This window comes from Nelumbo lutea, chromosome 2, assembly GCF_056320005.1.
Source record: "Nelumbo lutea isolate HS-2025 chromosome 2, American lotus-T2T, whole genome shotgun sequence".
NCBI classification, from domain to species: domain Eukaryota; kingdom Viridiplantae; phylum Streptophyta; class Magnoliopsida; order Proteales; family Nelumbonaceae; genus Nelumbo; species Nelumbo lutea.
The window spans coordinates 74,477,128-74,499,642 of record NC_142685.1 but is presented as its reverse complement, the minus strand read 5'-3'; the positions used below and the strand labels follow the sequence as shown (position 1 = coordinate 74,499,642).

The window sequence follows — 22,515 nt, the reverse complement described above, 5'->3', positions numbered from 1 at the left end:
CTTGTCTAATCCCATCCCTTTTCCTTTGAAGCAATGGTTCCAACCTGGTCTTAGAAGAAATAAGCTTATTGTCATTTAATACAAAATTTTCTATATACATTTTCTTTTACATATGTCTACCTGTGATAGCTATAGTTCCATTTGTCTAGGTTCTAGATTTTTTTAATATATATTTTGATTGATTTATGCTATGAGATTTTTTCCTCATGTCTTTTCCACAGGTTGTTTGTTGTCAAAGGTAGATTGATTTTATTTTATTTTTTCTTTCCCATCTATACAAGCATTTCTAGATTCTATGGTATAACTTTTTGTTAAATTTTATTAACATGTGCATTGTATTTAAATGTCAAAACTTGCAAAAAGATTATTGTACATATGTGACATTTTAATGATTATTGAAGTTAAATCAATAAACTAAATTGCCTAGCAAAAATATTTCATCCATCTTTTATATGAATTCTATTATGACAAAATGTTGAAGATATTTTTGCATCTTGTGAATAAAATTCCATTGTTTCTTCCTTGCAATTACATTTCTTTCCCCTAGAAAATAATTACAGGAAATTTCTGCCTCTGCTCCTGGTAGCATATGAATCTGTTGTCTTCACAGGAAATTGCTGGTGATGAATTGGGGAAATTATTACAAATCAGAAGCAAGATAGCAAGAAGAAAGGCCCTGTCAACATTAGAAGAAAAAGTATTGGCCATTCTTACAGAAGAAGGGTATGTCAACAAGGATGAACCTTCTGTGGCTGCTGAAACAATACCAGATTTATACGAGGATGATGAGGAGGATGATGTTGTTGTTGTGGATGGAGAAGTAGATGAAGGTGATGTTCACATCACTCCAGTTTCAAGAAAGCCTCTCCCTTTGGTAAGGCTAACTTATCTTCATCTTCTTGTGTTTTAGCAAACGGTTCTTTGGCTAAATTGTCATGATTTAAAAGGATTTTCAGATACTTTATTTACTTAAACAAAACAGAAAAACAATGTTATTATGTGATCTTCCTTATTAATCTAGAATTATCATAATCCTGTGCACTTGCTTTCTATTATTTGACACAACTCACATTCCAAAGATAACAAATGATTCAAAGAGGAAACCAGGAAAGGACCTCATGATGTAGTAATTTCTCCCACATTCATTGGAGTGTAGAAAAGTAGGCTAGGATGCACAATTTCTCCTACCTGAAGATCGTGATAAGATCCTTGTAATGTTATGTCTCTGAGAGTAATTCTTGGTTACCCTATCCTAGATCTATGTCAGTCTCCAAAAATACAAGTAAATGACTGATCTGTGGTTGCATAGAGTTCAGCAATCAAGATATGACTGTTAAATCCTCCTGGTCCCACTTCTCAACATCAAGACCTTCTCCATCTGATATGGAATTATTTCTTGTAGGATACCCTTGTTTCCCTTTGCCTCAAATGTATATTATTAACTGTGCCAATTCCAAAAGTTATTCCCATCAAGGTGAGTGGTAGTTATGGGAAGGATGGAACCATCAACAGCCTTTCCTAAATTGATGATCCACCAATTGGGGAGTCCATTGTACTCAGATTGGACACACTATCATTCTGGAAAGGAAAAAATACTCAACAAATCTCAACTGTAAGACAAAGTGCAATAAAAAACTGCCCAAATAAGAAGGATCTAGTGATCTGATATCCTAATCATCAATGCCAAGGAGATTGCACTAGTTCAGGCACCAGAAATAGGAAACATAGAGCCTGGTGCAAATATGGCCCATACAAAAAATCCAAAATATTCCCAATGCCTCAGAAAGTTTTGAAACTGGTTCTTATCAATCACAAAAGGTATATGTAAAACTTCACGAGTAAAAGCATCCCTATTCTTCCATAAATGCAAATAAGTCAGATCTGCAATTTTCCGATTTTTTCCATTTTTTGTAGCAAAAAATGTCAAAAAAATCTTATAATGATTTCACATGAGCATCAAACCAGCACAAGAAACTTCTAAAATACTGATCTTCCAGGATCTAATGTTTCTCCATACAGCTTGTCCTTGTCTGTATAGCTGATGATGTCACCTGAATGGACAATGATGCCACCATCAACAATGCTCAACTCTTGCTGTTGTACTGGAACTCCTTTCCAGTTGCGATGGCATCTTGCAATATGGATTTTAGTGTTGGATGGATTGTTTGAGTGTCTCTTTGGCCCATTTACCATCTTATCAATTTCATAATACAAAAATCACTGGAATAACTTTACTCTTCATTCAATGCTTATTAGTTTCTATATGAAAAGCCTCTTTGATTCCCCCTTTTTCAACTTCCAAAAGAAGAGAGGAAAGACAATGTGGAGATGCAAGAGGGAAGATACTTATGGTCAATATGGGAAGAAAGGAGTCCAAGAGTTTTCATAGACCCATCTGCACGATACTTGATAGTGAAAACCCATATACCTGGGTATATCTCTTGGCAACAAGCTGAGCCTTGTACCTCTCAATTGACCAATCTGCACGATATTTGATGGCGAGAACCCACTTGCACCCATTAGGTTCCTTCCTAACCGGCAAGTCAACAATATCCCAGATATTGTTTTTATGAAGGGCTTCTATTTCAGTACTCATAGCATCCCTCCAATCTGGTGTGGCTAAGGCTTTTGAGAGAGACTTTGGGATGGATTGAGAGAAAATGGAGGCTAGAAAGGCATAGTAGGATGGGGACAACAAACTTCGGAAAGGTGTTTGGAAATACAATGAGTTGTATATTTCCTCTTACCTTTTCTCAAAGCAATGGGTAGGTCAAGGTTTGGAAACGAGGGTGCTAGTGAAGGAGGTGATGGACATGTCCTCTCTTTAGTAATTGGGAGCGCCTGAGATTCAACTGGAGGTGTGGGATCAACCTGTGTTTGCCTTAGCCTTTGCTGCCGGTACCACCTCTAGAGAATAGGATGAGTGGAAACAACTGGAGGACTAACAGGAGGAGGGAGAGGAGTAGGAATGGAAGACTTCAAATGAGAGGATCCTTCCACGGGAATGGGGGTAATTGTGGAGGGCTCGAAACAAGATTCAACTGGAGTTGACAAAGGAAGGGATGAAGAAAATGACTCGAGAGATTTCTCCCTCTAAGAAGGATAGCTATAGAAAGGAACTAACTCTGCAAAGGTTACATCCATGGAAACAAACCGGGTGCCACTAATGGGATCAAAACAACAATACTCTTTATGTGTGGAGGCATAACCAAGGAAGATACACTTCTAAGCCTTGAGGTCAAACTTGTGTCTTTTGGAACTGGGAATGTGGACATAACAAGTGCAACCAATGACCCTCAGAAGAATGGAGAAAATCTCAACATTAGGAAAGAGGACTCCAGAAGGAGATTTTAACCCCAAGACTCGAGAAGGCATGCAGTTAATAAGGTAGGTAGCCGTTAAAACTACATCACCCCAAAACCTAACAAGAACATGGGTAGAAAAAATAATGCTCCTTGCAACTTCCATAATGTGTCTGTTTTTCCTCTCCGTTACTCCATTTTGTTGTGGACTGCGGGCAGTCGGGCACAAGAGCTCTGATGAATAACCTCAAACTTCTCAAGATAGGAGGTAAGGTCTTCCCCATAATATTCCTTAGCATTGTCTGGTCGAAATATTTTGATGCGGGTATTAAACTGAGTATGTGTTCATAGAGCTGTTGCATGAGTTTAGCTACTTAAGCCCGAGAGGGATAAGGTAAATCCAAGTATATCATGAAAAATCATCAATAAACAGGATGAAATTTTTATACCCACCCATACATGGTAAATGGTAAGGCCCCCACACATCAGAGTGAATAAATATTAAAAGGAATAGTTTATCTTTTATTACTTGAAGGATAAATGCTCTTACAATGCTTTGAGAACTCACAAGACTGACAATGAATCCCTAGGAGATAACCCAAAGGAAAGCCGCTTTTGGACCCCTGTTGTGGGAAAGTTTGGAAAGAAGTTGGCAAGCTGGAAAAAGAATTATATCTCTGTGGGGGGTAGAGCGACTTTGATTAAATCCACACTTGCTAATTTGCCAGTTTACTTTCTGTCTGTCTTTAAGATTCCTACTAGGGAAGCTAAGAGGATAGAGAAGGTGATGAGGGACTTCTTGTGGGAGCCGAGGCAAGAGAAGAACGATCATTTGATTAGATGGGATAGTTAGTCGAAGTAAGGAGGAAGGAGGATTAGGATTAGGGAATATTACTTTTAAGAATGTAGTTGTTCTAGGTAAGTGGTTGTGGAGATGGCCTTTAGAGAGGGAGAGGTTATGGCATGAAGTGGTGTCAAGTATCCATGACTGTTCCTGAAATGGTTGGGATGAGGGGTATTCAGACAGGCAACTCTTGCAACACCTTGGAAGGCAATTCATGGCATCCTCCCACAGTTCCTACGCTTTGTAAGGTATGATGCTTACTCTAGGACTCGAGTTCTTTTCTGGGAAGACACTTGGGTGGGAAATTTTCCCCTTAAGGATCTGTTCCTGTTAAGGGCCCGCGAATAGGATCTCGTCACAGGTCGGTTAAAAGGGAAAACTATTGTTTCTCCCTTTTTTCGAGGAACCTATCTTTAGCGCCTTTATGGTGATTTGTTAAAGAGATCACCAACTCTCCTCTGCTCTTTCTTGACTGAAATTCTGGATGGATTTATTGAATAACATCTTCTCCTTAAATAGGAATTACAAGAGTCCTTCTTAAGGAAACTTTCTAAAAAAGAACTTTCTAAAAAACATTAAGAGACTTTCTAAAAACATTAGGAGACTTTCTAAAAAGAAACATTAAGAAACTTTCTAAAAGACCTAGGAAATAATAATGCTACTGCCTAATTAATGAACACTGAATCTGGCTAAGAGATAAGATAGGAACACTGAGTCTAACGCCCGTTACTGCTGCCGTCTGCGGCTGTATTCCTTTCCAACTAAAGCATCCACAATATTACTCCCCTCTTGGACTAAGAGCTTGTCCTCAAGCTCGAATTCGGGATATGTGTCTTGAAACACAATCAAAGGAATCCAGGATAGGTGGAATGATTTTGCCCTCCTGGATCGGGTTCCAATGAAGAGGGTGCATCCTCATCTTCCTCTTGTTCCACCAGGAGGCAGAAAAGTCTCTTGCACTTGTGCCCTGCTGAGTAAAGTTCATCACAATTAAAACACTGTCCCCTCGCCCTGCGTTCCGCCATCTCAGCCCTGGACAAGCGCTTAATAGGGGGTGCAACAACGCTGCTTCCCACACTGGATGTCGATCTAGAATATTGCTCATCTGTGGTTTCTGATCTTGGCTGGCTGCTTCCCACGCTGCTTCCTACCTTGTCATTGTCCTCTGTCCGTTGGTTGCGGAAGAACTGTTCACATATGTACAGCCATCCCAAAGGATCTCCAGCTCCATTATAGGAAGGAAATTCCAGCCTACTGTATTTGGGAACGATCACGGTTCCCTGGGCAACGACCTGCTGCTCGCCGGACGATTCTGCCATGCCTGGTCGGCGGCCGTCTGTGGTTGCAGCCCCTTCTGAACTCTTTTCCTTGTTGGAAAAATATAACTCCATCAAGCGTCTCAATTCTCGGATGTCGTCCTTGATCTCGCGCACCTCCTTGCTGTTTTCCACTAGTTTGTGCTCCAGATCATGAACCCTAGTCTTCAGTTTCTCAAAGTCACCCATGACGCCTTGCTCTGATACCAAATTGTTCAGGGCCCGCGAATAGGATCTCGTCACAGGTTGGTTAACGGGGAAAACTTCTTGTTTTCCCTTGTTTCGCCCTTTTTTCGAGGAACCTATCTTCAGTACCGTTATGGTGATTTGTTAAAGAGATCTCCAACACTCTGCTCTTTCTTGACTGAAATTCTGGATGGATTTATTGAAAAACATTTGCTCCTTAAATAGGATTTACAAGAGTCCTTCTTAAGGAAACTTTCTAAAAAACATTAAGAGACTTTCTAAAAACATTAGGAAACTTTCTAAAAAGAAACATTAAGAAACTTTCTAAAAGACCTAGGAAATAATAATGCTACTGCCTAATTAATAGGAACACTGAATCTAGCTAAGAGATAAGATAGGAACACTGAATCTAGCTAAGAGATAAGATAGGAACACTGAATTTAACGCCCATTACTGCTGCTGTCTGCGGCTGTATTCCTTTCCAACTAAAGCATCCATAATAGTTCCCTTCTCTCTTCTCTATTTCCCTTATAAAAAAGAACTAGTGTCTTCCTTTCTTTTGTCCCCGTATATCCCTTTGTTGATAAATTGGGACCTTGGCTTCCGTAGAGGGTTGAGGGATGAGGAATCCTTATCAGTTTCTGAGCTCTTATTGCTACTTGATTCAGTTTGCCTGGACCCACTCATTTCCAATAGGAGGACTTGGACTTTGACTTCAAAAGGGTCGTTTACTTGTGCTTCTCTTTAATTCCCTTTGCTCCAGTTCCTCTCTTTAATTCTCTTTTCTTGTCCTTTTGCTGCAGCCATTTGGAATTGGGTATTTGATTTGTTTGACTACAGGTGGAACTTGCCAGCTGAGGTAAATTTGCTGTTTTCCCCTTATACCTTTGTGTGGACCACAAGAAGAGGGAGAATCATGTTGAAGTGTATAGGAGCAGCTCTCCTATGGACTATTTGGGAAGAGAGAAATTCCAGAATTTTTCAGGAGAAGGAAAGAAGCATTCTTGAGGTCAAAGACTGTATTGTTACAAGGACTATTTTGTGGCTGAAATCCTTAAAGCTCTTTGAAGATTATTCCTTTGAGGATTTAATGAGGAATTGGTCTACAGTTGCCCTCACTTCCTCTAGGAAGCCTAGAGGTCAAGTAACTTGGTCTCCACCGAAGGAGGGTTTCGTTAAGCTGAACTTTGACAGAAGTAGTCAGGGTAACCCAGGACCGTCTGGGATTGGTGGTGTACTGAGAGATGAGAACAGCAACATCATTGCCTTTTTTTCGGGACCGGTGGGAATATGAGATTCTGTGAGGGCTGAACTCCTAGCTGCGGCACAGGGGGTACAGATTGCTTATCAACTTGAAGTGCAAAACTTAATAATTGAAGGAGACTCCATGGTGGTAGTAGGATGGTTGGCTGACCCGGGTACTGTCACTTGGAACTTTAAGGATATCTTAAAAATGGTCAAATGGCTATTGAGGGGCATGACAGTTAGAGTTCAGTGGTTGGGTAGATCGGCTAATGCCTTGGTTGATTATCTTGCTAAACAAGGGGCTACTTGGGTATCATTGTATTGGGTTTCTCTATAATTTTCTTTTTCCTTTTCCTTTGTTTTGTTCTTTAACTAAAGGGTTGATGGTTTCTTCCACCTCCCCTCCTTAAAGGGAAGGTAGCATCTCGTGCCTCTCCCTAAATTGTACTATCTTTGGCTTTGATTTAATAAATATGACAATTCACTGATAAAAAAAAATGAAAACTTGATAGAGTAATTCCTTTAAATAACTCTGGTAACAACTGACTCAATGAAGAAAAGGACAAATGACCCAAACGACTTTGCATAACATAATACGACTAGTGGACTCTAAGACCTATGTAGTTCTCTTATGTTGTACTTGGTTCTGCTCAGGCATGTCTAGCAAATAGATCCCATTCGCCTCATGGCCACTCCCAATCACCTTCTGAGATTCCATGTCTTGAAAAACACAATATGAAGGAAAAAAAGGTCACATTGCAATTCAGGGATTTGGTCAAATTGCTAGCTGAAAGCAAATTGGTATTATGTTTAGGTACATGAAGAACAAATGATAAGGTCAAGGCATTAGAGGTCTTAATGTCTCCCTTTCTCGTGATAAGGGCTAGGGAGACATCAACAAGAGATGTCTTTTCTTGGCTAGAAAGAAGTTGGTAAGAGGTGAATAATTGTGAAACATTGGTCATATGGTCAGAAGCACTAGAATCAATTATCCAAGGGGTTTTATGAGTACCTGAGACAGAAGCATGATGTGTAGTGGCACAAATACCTGAGTGAGTATATGCAAAGGAAGGAAAAATCTCTGAAGGAGCTATAGTAGTGGACTCCAAGTGACTGATGGTTTGGCCATACTTCTCATATTCAGCCTTGGCGATTGCAAGTTGTTCTCCCACTAACTTCTCTCCACCCTGTCCTTGTTCACCTTGTGAAGTGGTGGCTACATTTGCGTTTCTAACTTTTCCAATTTCAACCCCTTTTCCACCATTTTCTTTCTTGAATCTCGTAGGAACGAGCTCTGGATGCAACTTCCAACATGTCTTTAATGTGTTTAAGCTTCTTGCAGTATTCACAGATAACTTATTTCTTCCCAATGCTAACCTTTGGCTTCATCCCAGCATTAGCATAGTGATCAACCTGCGGCTCAATAGACTGAATGTCTGCTCTCCTCACTACTCACCATAGCATATGCCTAAGACAATGTCACCTCATCCTTTGCTAAAGCATTCTGCCTCACAATATCATACTTCGAGTTTAGTTCGATGAGGAATTCAAAGACCCAATTTCTCTCAACCAACCTCCTATATGTTTTTGCATCCTTTGTGTAACCCCAAACAATAATCTCCATCAGATCAATCACTTTTCAAAGAGATTTCAACATAGAGAAGTAGACTGTTAAGGACTGTTAGTGAATTCTATGCAAGAAAACTGCATAGGATGATCCTTCCTCCGGTTTCTTCTTGCTCCCGGTAATATAACCTCATTTTCCTCTACTAGACACATGTATCTTAAATTCTTAATAGATTGAGACCAAGCTAAATAATGGTCCCCATCTAGCTTCACAATAGTCACTGCCCCAAAAAGATTTTCCACTGACCCCCCACGTCCAAACCCGGAATTTGTGGAATATTTGGTCTCTCCTTCATTTTGATCCATTGAGTAAATCAAATTAGGGCTTTACTAGGCTAGATTTACTGTTCTAAGCAAAGAACAACCTTTCAACCCCCCAAAATTAGGGTTTCACAAGGTCTTGTGGGATGGGGAGAAAGAGAGAAACTTCAACCACCCTTTCTAGAGTTTCCAGAATTCAATCCAACCAAAACTGCCCCTAATAGAAATCAAAAGGCTTACCTCTAACCCCCAAGCGCCTGCTTCAAATTGTCTCTATGACCTGTAACATGGTTTCTCCAATTATCTAGGGTTTTTGGGAAAAATCTCCGAGAACCTGCCCTGGGCTTCAATTAAGGATGAAAAACCTCCCCAAAATTCTCCAAAAACCTTCCTAACTGGGCTGCATAAGTAGCTAATTGATCAACCAATTAGTTCTCCATACACACTATGTATGGGCAAAGAAAGGAGAAAAGAGTCAAAAGTGAGAACCTGTCCTGATACCAAGTCGAATTTTACACCTACAATAATTCAGATAATGCAAGAAAAGAGAGAAAGAGAAAGAAGAAGAAAGAAGTTTCAGCAATAGGTTGTGGAAGAAGAAAAGAAGGGAAGAGAGAAAAGAAGAATTCGAGCCTCTCTCTATCGATCTACAATTACTTGGATGCCCTTTGTTTGCCGAAAGGTTGTAGCTGAAGTAGTAGAAGAGAGGTGAAGGCAAACATGTGTTGAGAATGTCGAACTGAGTAACCCAGTCGACAGTACTATTATTTATAGTAGATTACAATACAGTGTTACATGAAATGTCTGGAATGCCCCTGATTAGTGATGGGACACCCAGACTGCTTAAAACACTAAACAGACTTAGGCCCAATAACAAAGGTCCAGTACCTAACAGCTTAAAACCCAATACTAACTAACATGTACACTTATCAGCCGAACCAACAATACATAAAATTAGTCAACTTAACACTCCCCCTCAAGCTAAGCATGGATGTCAGTCATGTTTAACTTTCCAAGAAGGTCCAAGAATTTTGGTGCATCCAACTCTTTAGTCAGCACATCTGCAATCTGCATCTCGGATGGAGTAAAAGGAATGCAGAGTTCTCCCGAGACTATTCTCTCTCTAACAAAATGTCAATCAATCTCAATATGTTTTGTCCTGTCATGTTGCACTGGGTTATTTGCAATGTTGATGGCAGCCTTGTTGTCACAGTACAGCCTGAGAGGACCCTCAGCTTTCATGCCAAGCTCACCAAGAAGGGTCCTAAGCCACAGAAGTTCAGCAACACCATGAGCCATAGCTCGATATTCAGCCTCTGCACTTGATCTAGCAACCACATTCTGCTTCTTACTCCGCCATGTAACTAGGTTCCGTCTAACAAGTGTACAATATCCTGAAGTTGATTTTCTGTCCCAGCAGAACCGGATCAATCTGCATCAGTATAAGCTTCAATTTCAATTTTATTGTGTTTTCTAAACAGAATTCCCTTTCCTGGGCAAGTCTTCAAGTACCTGAGAATACTTTCAACTGCTCTCATATGAGGGATCTTTGGAGAGTGCATGAATTGACTGGCAACATGCACAGCATAAGCAATATCTGGTTGGGTGAGAGATAGATATATCAGCTTCCCTACCAATTTTTGGTATCTCTCTTTATCACAGTGGTCCTCCCCTACTGATTCCTGTAGACCATGGTTCTGTTCTATTGGAGTATTTGCTGGTCTACACCCTATCTTGCATGTTTCTTCTAGGAGGTCAAGTACATACTTCCGTTGACATCTAGAGATCCCCTCTCTTGACCTAGCAACTTCAATCCCAAGAAAGTATCTCAAATGGCCCAAGTCTTTGATCTCAAATTCAGAAGCTAAAAGCTCCTTTAGGCTTTTGATCTCTTCCAGGTCATTCCCAGTAATCACCATATCATCCACATAAACAATGAGTGTTGTAAGTTTGCTATCTTGTCTCCTTATGAACAAGGTATGGTCTACACCACTCTGAGTGTACCCCACTTTCTTCACGGCCCCACAAAGCCTCTCAAACCATGCACGAGGAGACTGCTTTAGGCCATATAATGCTTTCCTCAGTTTACACACCTTTCTATCTAAGTCGTAGCCTGGTGGAGGGTCCATAAATACCTCTTCATGAAGATCACCATTTAGGAAGGCATTTTCACATCCAGCTGATGGAGTTCCCATGAAAAATTTGCTGCTAATGGCAGTAAGACCCGAATTGTGTTGAGCTTCGCTACTGGAGCAAAGGTTTCTTTGTAGGCAATCCCTTCTTTTTGAGTAAACCCCTTTGCCACAAGCCGGGCCTTGTACCTTTCAATGGACCCGTTCTCCCTATGCTTTACAGTGAACACAAGCTTGCACCCGACATTGCTCTTCCCTTCTGGCAGATCCACTAATTCCCAAGTCCTTGCTTTCATTAAAGCTTTCATCTCTTCATTCATAGCTTCTTTACACCTTGGGTCAGACATAGCCTCTGAGTACCTAGAAGGAACATGTACAAAGGAAAGAGCAGACACAAAGGAGTGATAGGATGGAGATAAACGTGAGTAAGAAACAAAATCAGCAATGGGGTGCCGAGTGGTACAAGAACGGATAGACTTACGAAGAGCAATAGGAAGATCGAAATCAGAAGTATGTGTGTTGGGATTACCTTGGATTGCGGAGACAGATTGATCCGAGTCCAACCGGTTGCTGTCATGAGTTTGAGGGCCCTTTTTCCTTCTGTTGTAGGTGATTCTTGTATCTTTTTGTTGCGTACTAGAGTCCTCAGGAACATCTGCAATATCAGGAGAGGTAACAGGCATAGTGGGAGCCTCACTAGGTTCACCCGGGATGCCACAACTAGGAGGAGTAGAAGGAGAGGATGGAAGGCCCGAGGCAGATAGGGGAACATAAAAGAAGGGAGAATAAGAATCCTCTTCCAACCCACTAGTCTCCCTCTAAAGAGGATTCTGGAAAGACTGAAAGTAGGGTTGAGACTCAAAAAAGACCACATCTTCGGTGACATACTTTCTCTTGGTGACAGGATCATAACACTTGTAACCCTTTTGTGTAGGAGAGTACCCCAAAAAAATTCCTTTCGTAGCCCTAGGATCCAACTTGGTCTTCTTTGGATCCTTTACATGTATAAAACATACACAACCAAAGACCCTAGGAGGAAGAGGAAAGTCTGGAAGGGTAGGACACAGAACAGAGAAAGGGATGCAGTAAGTACTGCTTGAGATCAGTAGTGCTTGGGGACCTTGTGCTGGAATAGTAAGGCTCAAGCTGTCTCCAATAGATGTTTATTCTTACGCTCAACAACCCCATTCTATTGAGGGGTATTAGCACAAGATGATTGATGTAGCATGTCAGCATCTTCCATGAACAAGTTCAAGGATTTTTCAAAATATTCAGCAACATTATTTGACCGGAATTGCTTAATCTTCTTGTCAAATTGTTTCAATCATTTTGCAAAATGCCATGGTTATCCGTGGCACTTCATCTCGTCCTTTTAACAGGTAGATCCATGTGCATCGAGAGTAGTGGTTATTAAACTGATAAAGTAACAAAAGCCATCAATAGAAACAATAGGTGAAGGGCCCCAAACATCAAAATGAACCAAATCAAAAGGAGCTTGAATTTCATTACTAGAAACTGGATAAACAGTTCTACACTGTTTGGACAGTTGACATACTTCACAGACTAAACTCTGAGTTGAAATGCCCTTAAACAATTCGGGAAACAACACTTCCAATGAAGAGAAAGGTAAATGACCTAGCCTAGCATGCCACAGATGCAACCTAGCTATTGACTCCACATTCTCCGGACCACTAGCAACAGATGCTTGTAAGGCTGAACCGATGTCTGCATCAAAATAGTAGAGGCCTCTATACTCATGACCACTCCCAATCGTTCTCCTTGTCAATTTGTCCTGAAAGACACAATGAGTAGGAAAAAAGGTTATGCTACAGTTCAAATTTTTGGTAAGTTTTGAAACAGACAAAAGATTTGAGGTAAGACTAGGAACATGCAGAACTGATTTAAGAGAGCGGTCCTTGCTTAGGTCAACCACCCCTTTGCCAAAGATGGTGGAGAAAGACCCGTCAGCAACTCTCATCTTATCCTGACCAGACAACAAGTTATATGAAGAGAATAAGGAGAACATATGTGTCATGTGGTCAGTTGCACCAGAATCAATAACCCAAGAAGTAGAGTCAATAGGACTAGTTGCACTAAAGGCAGAGACTATACCTGATCTGGCAAGAGAGGTAGAAGCAAAAGAGTTAATTAGCCCGGCTAAGGACCTCTACCTCACCAGCAGTGAAACCCAAGGTACCGGCTCCAGAGGAATTAGCAACCTGCCCCATGGAAGAAGAAGCCACTGTTGGTATACTCTGTGAGCTATCACCATTGTTACTAGTGACAAGATTCCCACTTGCCGCTTGACCCTTCTGTTGCTTCTTGTCTTTTCTCAATGCAGCTGGCTTCAGGTGAGGATACAGGACCTAACACTTTTCTTTTACATGTCTTTCACCTCCACAATGAGTGCACTTAGGATGCCTTTTGTCTGGATATCTGTTCCCCTTTTGATTTGTAGAAATCAGGGCTGAATGTTCTACAGATTGTTCAGCTGGCTGCATCTGAGTGTCAACTTGCATCTCCTTTCTCCTGACTTCTTCATTCCTTATCAGATAATAAACATGATGTAACTTGGGCATTTCATCTCTTCCAAGAATTTGTGACCTTATGCCTTCATACATTGGGTCCAGGCCAGCCAAGAACTTAAAGGCTCTGCTCTCTTCAATCTGCTTATCATGTCTCTCCTTGTCCCTGGCATTCTCCCAATCCAGAATCAAGTGATGATCAAGTTCTTCCCACAGTCCTTCCAGACTTGCAAAATATGTTGCAACTGTCATATCCCCTTGCCTTAAAGCAGCAATGTCTTGGTTCAACTTGTAAATTCTAGCATTGTTTTTCTTTTGTCCATAGGTTTTTGATACTTTTTCCCAAATCTTAGCTGATGTGGGAAAGTGTTGAACAGTCCTGACAACTCGTGGAGTCATAGAAGCAAGCAGCTAGGACATAACTGTGGCATTCTCCTTTTGCCACACTGCATACTCCACACTGCCAACTTTGGGTTCCTTCTTCTTCCCATCTAAATAACCTGTGAGTTCACGGGAAGTAATAAAAAGCATTGCAGAAACGGACCACTCCCTGAAGTTGTATTCATCCAGCAACACACTTGTAATCTGCAAGCTGTGCAGATTCGGGTTCTCCAGATTTGAAGACCTCCCACCAGGTCTGTTATCCCTAGAAGAGACCTCTCCGGATATTGAAGACATTTTGGTTGCGAACTTTGTGTAGATAACACTATTTGAGACTAGCCGAAGACTGTCACAGTTCTGAAATGGTCCAGTTACAGCAGCAAGAAGTATTCTGTGAGCTAGTAATCGACCTGAAACTGAGAGCTCTCCACCACTGCACTATGCAGACTTCTCTTGGGCTTCAACTTCTTCTACTGTAGAGTGTGCTCACCCCTACGACCAATACTAGGACTTCTGAAATCAGTCCTCAACCTAGGTCTGTCCTATACAGACCTCTCTTAGTAGCCGAATGGCTACTAACTACTAGAAGCTGTCTAGTAGGACATCAACTTCTGGGTATTACTTCCCTTGTGCCCTACAACCAAGGGAAACCCTAGGTTCGAACCTTGTTCTGTTCTACGGCAACCCTAGGGTTTCTCCACAGCAACCAGGATAAAAAAAGAGAGAAAGAAAGCAAGAGAGGAGAGCTGGCGTCGGCTGTAACCAGAAGATCACTCAATGCTCTGATACCATGTTTGCTGAAAGGTTGTAGCTGAAGTAGTAGAAGAGAGGTGAAGGCAAACAAGTGCCGAGAATGTCGAACTGAGTAACCCAGTCGACAGTACTATTATTTATAGTAGATTACAATACAGTGTTACATGAAATGTCTGGAATGCCCCTGATTAGTGATGGGACACCCAGACTGCTTAAAACACTAAACAGACTTTGGCCCAATAACAAAGGGCCAGTACCTAACAGCTTAAAACCCAATACTAACTAACATGTACACTTATCAGCCGAACCAACAATACATAAAATCAGTCAACTTAACACCCTTAATGAAGCAGCCAGCAGTAAAGAAATAATTAAAGAAAATAAAAGAAGGCCCATAACTAAGAAATATTACTTTTAAACACTACTTAAAAGAAATAAAGAACACTCTTGGCAGTGTAGCCGGCCAGAGATAGGTGGAAGAGGAGAGAAGAGAAGAGAAGAGAAGAGAAGAGAAGAGAAAAGAGAGAGTTTGCAATGCAACAGTATTGGCGGCGCCAGTGTTTATTTAATATATATAGGGCGACAGAAATAACAAGGGAAAAGACCCTTGTGCCCCTGAGTACAATAACAGACATAACAGAAATAAAAAACGAAATAAAAAAACATTTTAATTAGACAAACAGGCCCTAACAACTGCAACTAAGTTATTCTAACATTATTCCAACACTCCCCCTCAAGTTGGAGCATAGATGTCAATCATGCCCAACTTGTCACACAAATCTTTGTGTTGCACATGATGAAGACCTTTGGTGAAGATATCTGCAAGTTGCTCTTCCGAGTTGACATATGGTGTGCACACTTCTCCACTTTCAAGTTTCTCTCTGATAAAATGTTTGTCCACTTCAATGTGTTTCGTCCTATCATGCAGAACTGGATTAACAGCAATATTGATGGCTGCTTTATTGTCACAGTAGAGTGAAGTAGGATTGTTTACTGCAAAACCCAGTTCACCTAACAGATTTCTTATCCACATGATTTCCGCAACCCCATGAGCCATCACTCTATATTCTGCTTCAGCACTGGATCTATCCACCACACTTTGTTTTTTGCTTGTCCATGTGACAAGGTTTCCTCCTACAAAGGCACAATAACCACTGGTGGACTTTCGGTCATTGACTGCTCCTGCCCAATCTGCATCAGTATATACTTCCACTTTTAAGTGATTGTGTTTATGGAAAAACAAACCAGCCCCAGGAAACTTCTTGAGATATCTCAAGATCCTCTCTGCAGCTTCAAAGTGAGTTGTCATCGGGCTGTGCATGAATTGACTAAGGACACCCACTGCATAGGCAATATCAGGCCTGGTCATAGACAAATACAGAAGTCTCCCCACAAGTCTCTGGAACATCTTTACATCTTTCAAAAACTCTCCCTGACTGTCTCCCAGATGGTGATTAGGTTCAATAGGTGAATCAGATGGTTTTACCCCCAACTTGCCTGTATCTTCTAGTAGATCTAGTACATACTTCCGTTGGGAAATAAAGATGCCCTTGTGAGAGCGGGCAACTTCAATTCCAAGGAAGTATCGTAAGGAGCCTAGATCCTTCACGTCAAATTTAGTGGCTAAGAATTTTTTTAGTCTCTGGATTTCAGCCTCCCAATCTCCTGTGATCACTATGTCATCCACATACACAATAAGAGTTGCAATTTTACCTTCACCTCTTTTTACAAACAAGGTATGATCTGATTGGCATTGTTTGAATCCCATTTGTTGGACTGCTACATGGAACTTACTAAACCAAGCCCGAGGTGATTGTTTCAATCTATATAGGGACTTTTTCAACCTGCACACCTTTTGTTCACTGCATCTGGCACAGAACCCTGGGGATTGGGTCATGTACACCTCCTCTTCCAAGTCACCATTCAAGAAGGCATTCTTGATGTCCAATTGGTGAAGATCCCAGTCAAGATTTGTTGCCAAGGAAAGGAGAATCCGGATGGAGTTCATCTTCGCTATAGGGGCAAAAGTCTCTGCATAGTCCACTCCATATACCTATGTGAAGCCTCTTGCTACCTGTCTAGCCTTGTACTTTTCAATAGTTCCATCAGCTTTGTGTTTCACTGTGAACACCCACTTGCACCCCACTGGTTCCTTCCCCTCAGGAAGATCTACCAACTCCCACGTACCATTTTTATGTAAGTTATCAATTTCTTCTTGCATTGCATCTGTCCATTCAGGTTTTGACAAAGCTTCTACCACTGTCTTAGGGATGGGAACACTGTCCACAGAGGAGAGGAAGGCACGGTACGCGGGTGAAACATGCTCGTAGGACACAAAGTTAGAGATAGGATGATTAGTGGTACAAGATCTAACACCCTTTCTCTTAGCAATAGGAATATTAAGATCATTGGGGACATGTGAATCAACATTTAAAGGAGCAATGGGAGCAAGTGTACCTGGCTGATGAGACGGATTTGCCTCGGGTGAATCCGACGATGTTGGTTGCATAGTGTCCGGCTCCACGGCTCTTGAACTCTGCTGGCTCTTATGACGACGATGGAAAACCCGGAATGGAGGAGGATCGGTAAAGGAGGTAGTTGAATCTGAGTCGTCGCCTGTTTCTCCTCAACCCTACTCTCCCCCTGAGGAGAAACCGAGAAGAACGGTTTGACTCTCAAAGAATGAGACATCAATGGAAACATAGTACTTACGGGCAATGGGATCATAGCAACGATACCCCTTTTGAGATGAGGGGTAACCAAGAAAAACACAAGGAATAGCCCGAGGGTCAAGTTTACCACGAGTAGGTGATAGGTTGTGGACAAAACAACGACACCCAAAGACACGCATCGGAATGGTGGACAGCGGGGCTGTAGGGAACAGGAGCTGATGTGGGGCCTTATACTCTAGTAGCCGAGAGGGCATGCGATTGATGATATATGTCGCACACAATACTGCATCCATCCAGAACTGTTTCGGCACATTCATATGAATCAGCAAGCCACGAGCAACTTCGAGTAGATGACGATTTTTTCGTTCAGCCACACCATTTTGTTGGGGTGTCCTGGCACAAGAGCTTCGCTGAAGTGACCCACTCGAAGCAAAGAACTTCGTGAGATCACTATGGAAATATTCCTTTGCATTGTCCGACTGGAAAATATGAATTTCCGTTTGGAACTGAGTGAACACCATGCGTTGGAAATCTTTCACAATTTGTGGCACTTCATCTCGAGATCGCATAGGATAAACCCAAGTGTATCGAGAATAATCATCAATCAACGTAACAAAATACTTATAGCCAGCCGCAGTAGGTAGAGTAATAGGGCCCCAAACATCAGAATAAACAATATGAAATGGAAATTCAGATCTTTTATTTCTTAAAGGTAAAGAGCTTCTACAATGCTTACTCAACTGACAAGTTTGACACTATAATTGACTCACTAACAAGGACTCAAAAATCTTTGGGAACATAACTTTTAATGACTCAAAAGAAAGATGACCTAAACGACTATGCCATAAATAGGCCTGACTCTCACTCGCCGAACTTGTGGACTCAGTCGCCACTAGACCAGCATTATTCTCCAACACGTAGAGACCATCCACCATGCTTCCTCTACCAATCGTCTTCCCCGAGGTCAAATCCTGAAACACACATGAAGACGGAAATAAGGTGACTGAGCAGTTCAAAGAGTGAGTAATACTACTAATGGACAACAAATTAATAAGTAATTTCGGAAGATGCAGAACATTTGGTAGAGTAAGGCCAAGTGGGAGAGATATGGTGCCTCAGCCAGCTATGGTAGAAAAGGAACCATCAGCCAGTGTTACCTTATCTCTCCCAGAGAGAAGGTTATATGTCTGGAACAAATTTGACTTACCGGTCATGTGATTTGAGGCTCCGGAGTCAATAATCCAAGGTGAATCAGTAGTATGAGATGACACATGGAAGGCTGTGGCATTACCTAATGTAGATGCAAATGAGGTAGAAGGAGTAGGCCCAGAATCCACCTGGCGGAGAGTCCTACCATACAATTCCAAATGTTCACGGAAGGAATTGATAATATCTTCCTTAGAGTCAGAACTGGGATGTCTCTCCTGAGTTATGGAAGGACTAGTCTCTGCCGATGCCAGATTAGCTGAGTTATACCTTTTTTGATTCTGCTGGCCTGGTTTCTTGCCCTGATCCGGTGCTGACTTCTTACCCAAATCCTGTGCCCATTTAGGTTTTCCATGGAGATCCCAGCATGTATCTTTAGTGTGTCGTGTCTTCTAGCAGTGAGTGCACCAAAGCTTGCTTTTATCTTCAGATTTTTTCTGAGTGTCACCCCTTTTAAAACCACCTCCGACATTTGTATCTGAATTTCCCCGAACCGCTAGGGCAACTGACTCCCCTTCTACACCATTCATCACACTTCTTCTGCTTTCTTCTGACTGCACCAAGGCATACACCTCCTGGACTGATGGCAAGTCTTTACTACCCAAGATCTGTACCCTGATGGACTCATATGACTGATTCAGCCCTAGGAGAAAGGCAAACACACGTTGCTGTGATACAAGTGATTTATAGGCTTTTGCATCTTCATCACACTTCCAATTTACATTCTGATAGTGATCAAGTTCTTTCCATATTGATGTCAAATCAGAATAGTACATCGAGAGACTCCTCTTCCCTTGCTTGCAAGTAGAATATTCTGCTTGTAGTTGATATATCTTGGCATAGTGTCTCTGTTCTGAATAAGTGGACTTCGCTTGTTCCCATATCTCACAAGCAGTTTCAGCCCACATAAAGGTCTTCCTTACTTGTGGCAGCATTGAAACCAAGAGCCAAGACATCACCATACTGTTCTCTTGGTCCCACCTATCATGCTCAGCACTTCCATTCTTCGGTTCCTTTACTCTCCCATTGATGTATCCTATTCGCCCCCTAGCAGTGATGTAGAGTTTAATCCCCCTAGACCACTCAAGGTAATTCAGACCATCAAAGGGAATGACAGCCATGAGAATGCTCATATCCATTCCCCAACTCACTCCATTGTGGCTCCCTGAGATTTCTGAAGTAGCAGAATTCTCAGTCGACATGGTCAAGCAGTTACTCAGTCCCACACACCGGATTTAGGACCCCTCCTTACTCCACAAAGCAATGCTCCACTCAGTTCACACCCACACACTAGGGTTTACCAACCAGATTGTGCACAAACCGTACCAAATTCTGGACAAAACTGAGGTAATAATCGGCAGTTTCAGACCTGCCTATCAGAATTCTAGAATGGCTAACAGCCACTAATCAGCATTGACCTACAGTTGTCTTAACACATCAACAGGATCACACCATCCAAGACAACTTGGGTTACACAGGTTCGATAGCATTCAGCCGCCCCAGATTCATAGGGTTTTCACTCGGCCCATGATCAAGGAGAGTAAAGAGGAGAAAAATAGAGGAAGAACTGTACCAGTCGTAGCTATTCTGTAGTCCAGAATCAGATTTCCTTTCTGCTAGCCTGTTCCACTAATCAGTAGGGTTGATCGATCTTCTCTTGACAGTAGGGTTGATCGGTCTGCTCTCTTTTAATCAGTATTCCTGCTCTGATACCATCTTGGCAGTGTAGCCGGCCAGAGATTGGTGGAAGAGGAGAGAAGAGAAGAGAAGAGAAGAGAAAAGAGAGAGTTTGCAACGCAACAGTACTGGCGGCGCCAGTGTTTATTTAATATATATAGGGCGACAGAAATAACAAGGGAAAAGACCCTTGTGCCCCTGAGTACAACAACAGACATAACAGAAATAAAAAACGAAATAAAAAAAACACTTTAATTAAACAAACAGGCCCTAACAACTGCAACTAAGTTATTCTAACATTATTCCAACAAACACTAAGGCCCATTCTCACTACAGGACTTGATGGTACTTTAATATGGAAAAATACAGGAGAGGTAGGATTATCATGGCTAACTAAACTATTTAATAAGATGATATAAAGAAGGTGCTTGATGAATGGTGCCTAAATTTAAGAGCAAAGGCAATATACAAAATTGTAATAACTGTAGTGGGGTTAAACTTATGAACCACACTATGAAACTCTGGGAGAGAAAGCATATGAAAGAGTCCTTAGAGAGATGATATGGTGGGTAATGGAAAAGAAAGGAATTCCAAATTGGCATGTGGACCTAATTAAGGATATGTATGAGGGTGCAACAACCAATGTTAGAACATTTGTGGGAGAGACATCAGATTTTACAGTTACAATGGTCTTTTCCAAGGTTCAACACTTAGCACTAGTCATAGATGAATCGACTAAACATATTTTGGAGGACCTATGGTGCTTGTTGTTTGCTGATGACAATATTTTAATTGATGATACTAATGAAGGATTAAGCACAAAATTAAGTTTATGGACAAATACCTTAAAAGCAAGAGGATTTAAAAGAAATGGGACTAAAAAGGAGTTATAGCTATGTAAATTTAATAATGATAGGAGTGCAAATCAAGGTAACTTTGGATTGGAGACCAGGAGATAATCAATGTGGCATTTTTAGTGCCTTGGTTTGACATTTCATAAAAAGGGAAAGATTGAGGAGGATGTCACCTATACAATTAGAGCAGGATGGACAAAATGGAGGAGTGCGTCCGGAGTCTTATGTGATAGGTGAATATCACTTAGATTGAAATAAAAATTCTAGAAAATAGTTGTAACACAAGCTATGTTGTATGGGTCAAAGTGTTGAGCAGTTATCAAACAACATGCTCCAATCATGAGTTTGGCATAAATGCATGGGCCTATCTTTTCTGTTAATTGTTGGTCTCTTTCTTTTTTATATGGATGAGTGGAATAACTAGGAAGGGTAGGGTTAGAAATGGAATCATACTTAGGAACCTAGTAGTTGTTGGGAGAATATGTATATGGTGGACCTATCTTTTCTGTTAATTGTTGGTCTCTTTCTTTTTTATTTTATTTTATTTTATTTTGGGTCTATTGGTGGACCCATGGGCCATGTTATACTAATTCTTTTAGTGAGTTATGTTACGACTGTCGTATGAGAGCCATCCATGTAATTTGACGTCATATTATTTAAAGAGTATAAATTCTGGTGGGACTTCAATTGGATCCCATGATCTGCTCTCTCCCTATTCCTCGATCTGTCTCTCCTCCCTTCTTTTGCTTCTATTGTTCAGATTTTAATTCCTTACTGGTTTTCTCTGTTTTTACTTGATTTTATTGCAAAAACACTAGGTAAAATGAGAAAGAGAATAAGATGGTTTGGTCATATGCATAGAAGACCACCTACAGCACCTGTAAAAAGAAGCAATATGTTACAAGTTGAAAGGGCTAGAAGGGCTAAGGTCAGACCATAAAGGACATGGGTTGAAGTAATAGGAAATGAATGAAGTGCTCATAATTCAACAGTGGATATGACATTAAACAGAATGAAATGGTTACAAAGAATACAAAGTGTTGTTCTGAAATTTATAATTTTAATAGTTGTTTTATCATAATCTATATCCTTTACTCTTTGCACTAAATGGATGAATTTGATTGTGGAATTTTGAAATTTATACACTTCCAATTATTGCCCTGTGACAGCTGTTTTCCGAAGTAGATGTAAAGTTGGTGTTTAAGGAAGTTACATCAAAATTCCTCCGCAGACGTCTTGTGGAGGTATAATTATTCTTGTTCTGTTTAACTATGAAACAGTTGTAAACATTAGACTAGATTTGTGATCTTGCTGTTTTCTCATTTTTTTAAACTTATGTATTTAATCCTCACCTTAGATTTTTATATATTTTATTATTTGGCATGAAGCAGTTTGTCTTGCACTAGTTTCACATTATTGCTGTTTTGTTGCACAGACATTTTCCTCTACTAGATTAGTCTTTACTCCTGTTCTGAGATGCGATCATGTGACTTGAATCTGAACTATTCCAGATTTATAGTAATTTATGTATTCTT

The 22,515-nt window shown here is 40.9% G+C and overlaps 1 protein-coding gene across 3 annotated transcripts in view; it reads left to right on the top strand.

Annotated features, from left to right (window-relative positions):
• Positions 1-22,515, top strand: part of RIF10 (polyribonucleotide nucleotidyltransferase) — a 139,474-nt gene that overhangs the window by 79,965 nt on the left and 36,994 nt on the right. For all 3 annotated transcript variants that reach the window (XM_088972033.1, XM_088972032.1, XM_088972034.1), the window contains 2 exons: positions 611-874; positions 22,150-22,224. In XM_088972033.1, the coding sequence (XP_088828159.1) occupies positions 611-874; positions 22,150-22,224 (339 nt within the window). The remainder of the gene's footprint in view (positions 1-610; positions 875-22,149; positions 22,225-22,515) is intronic.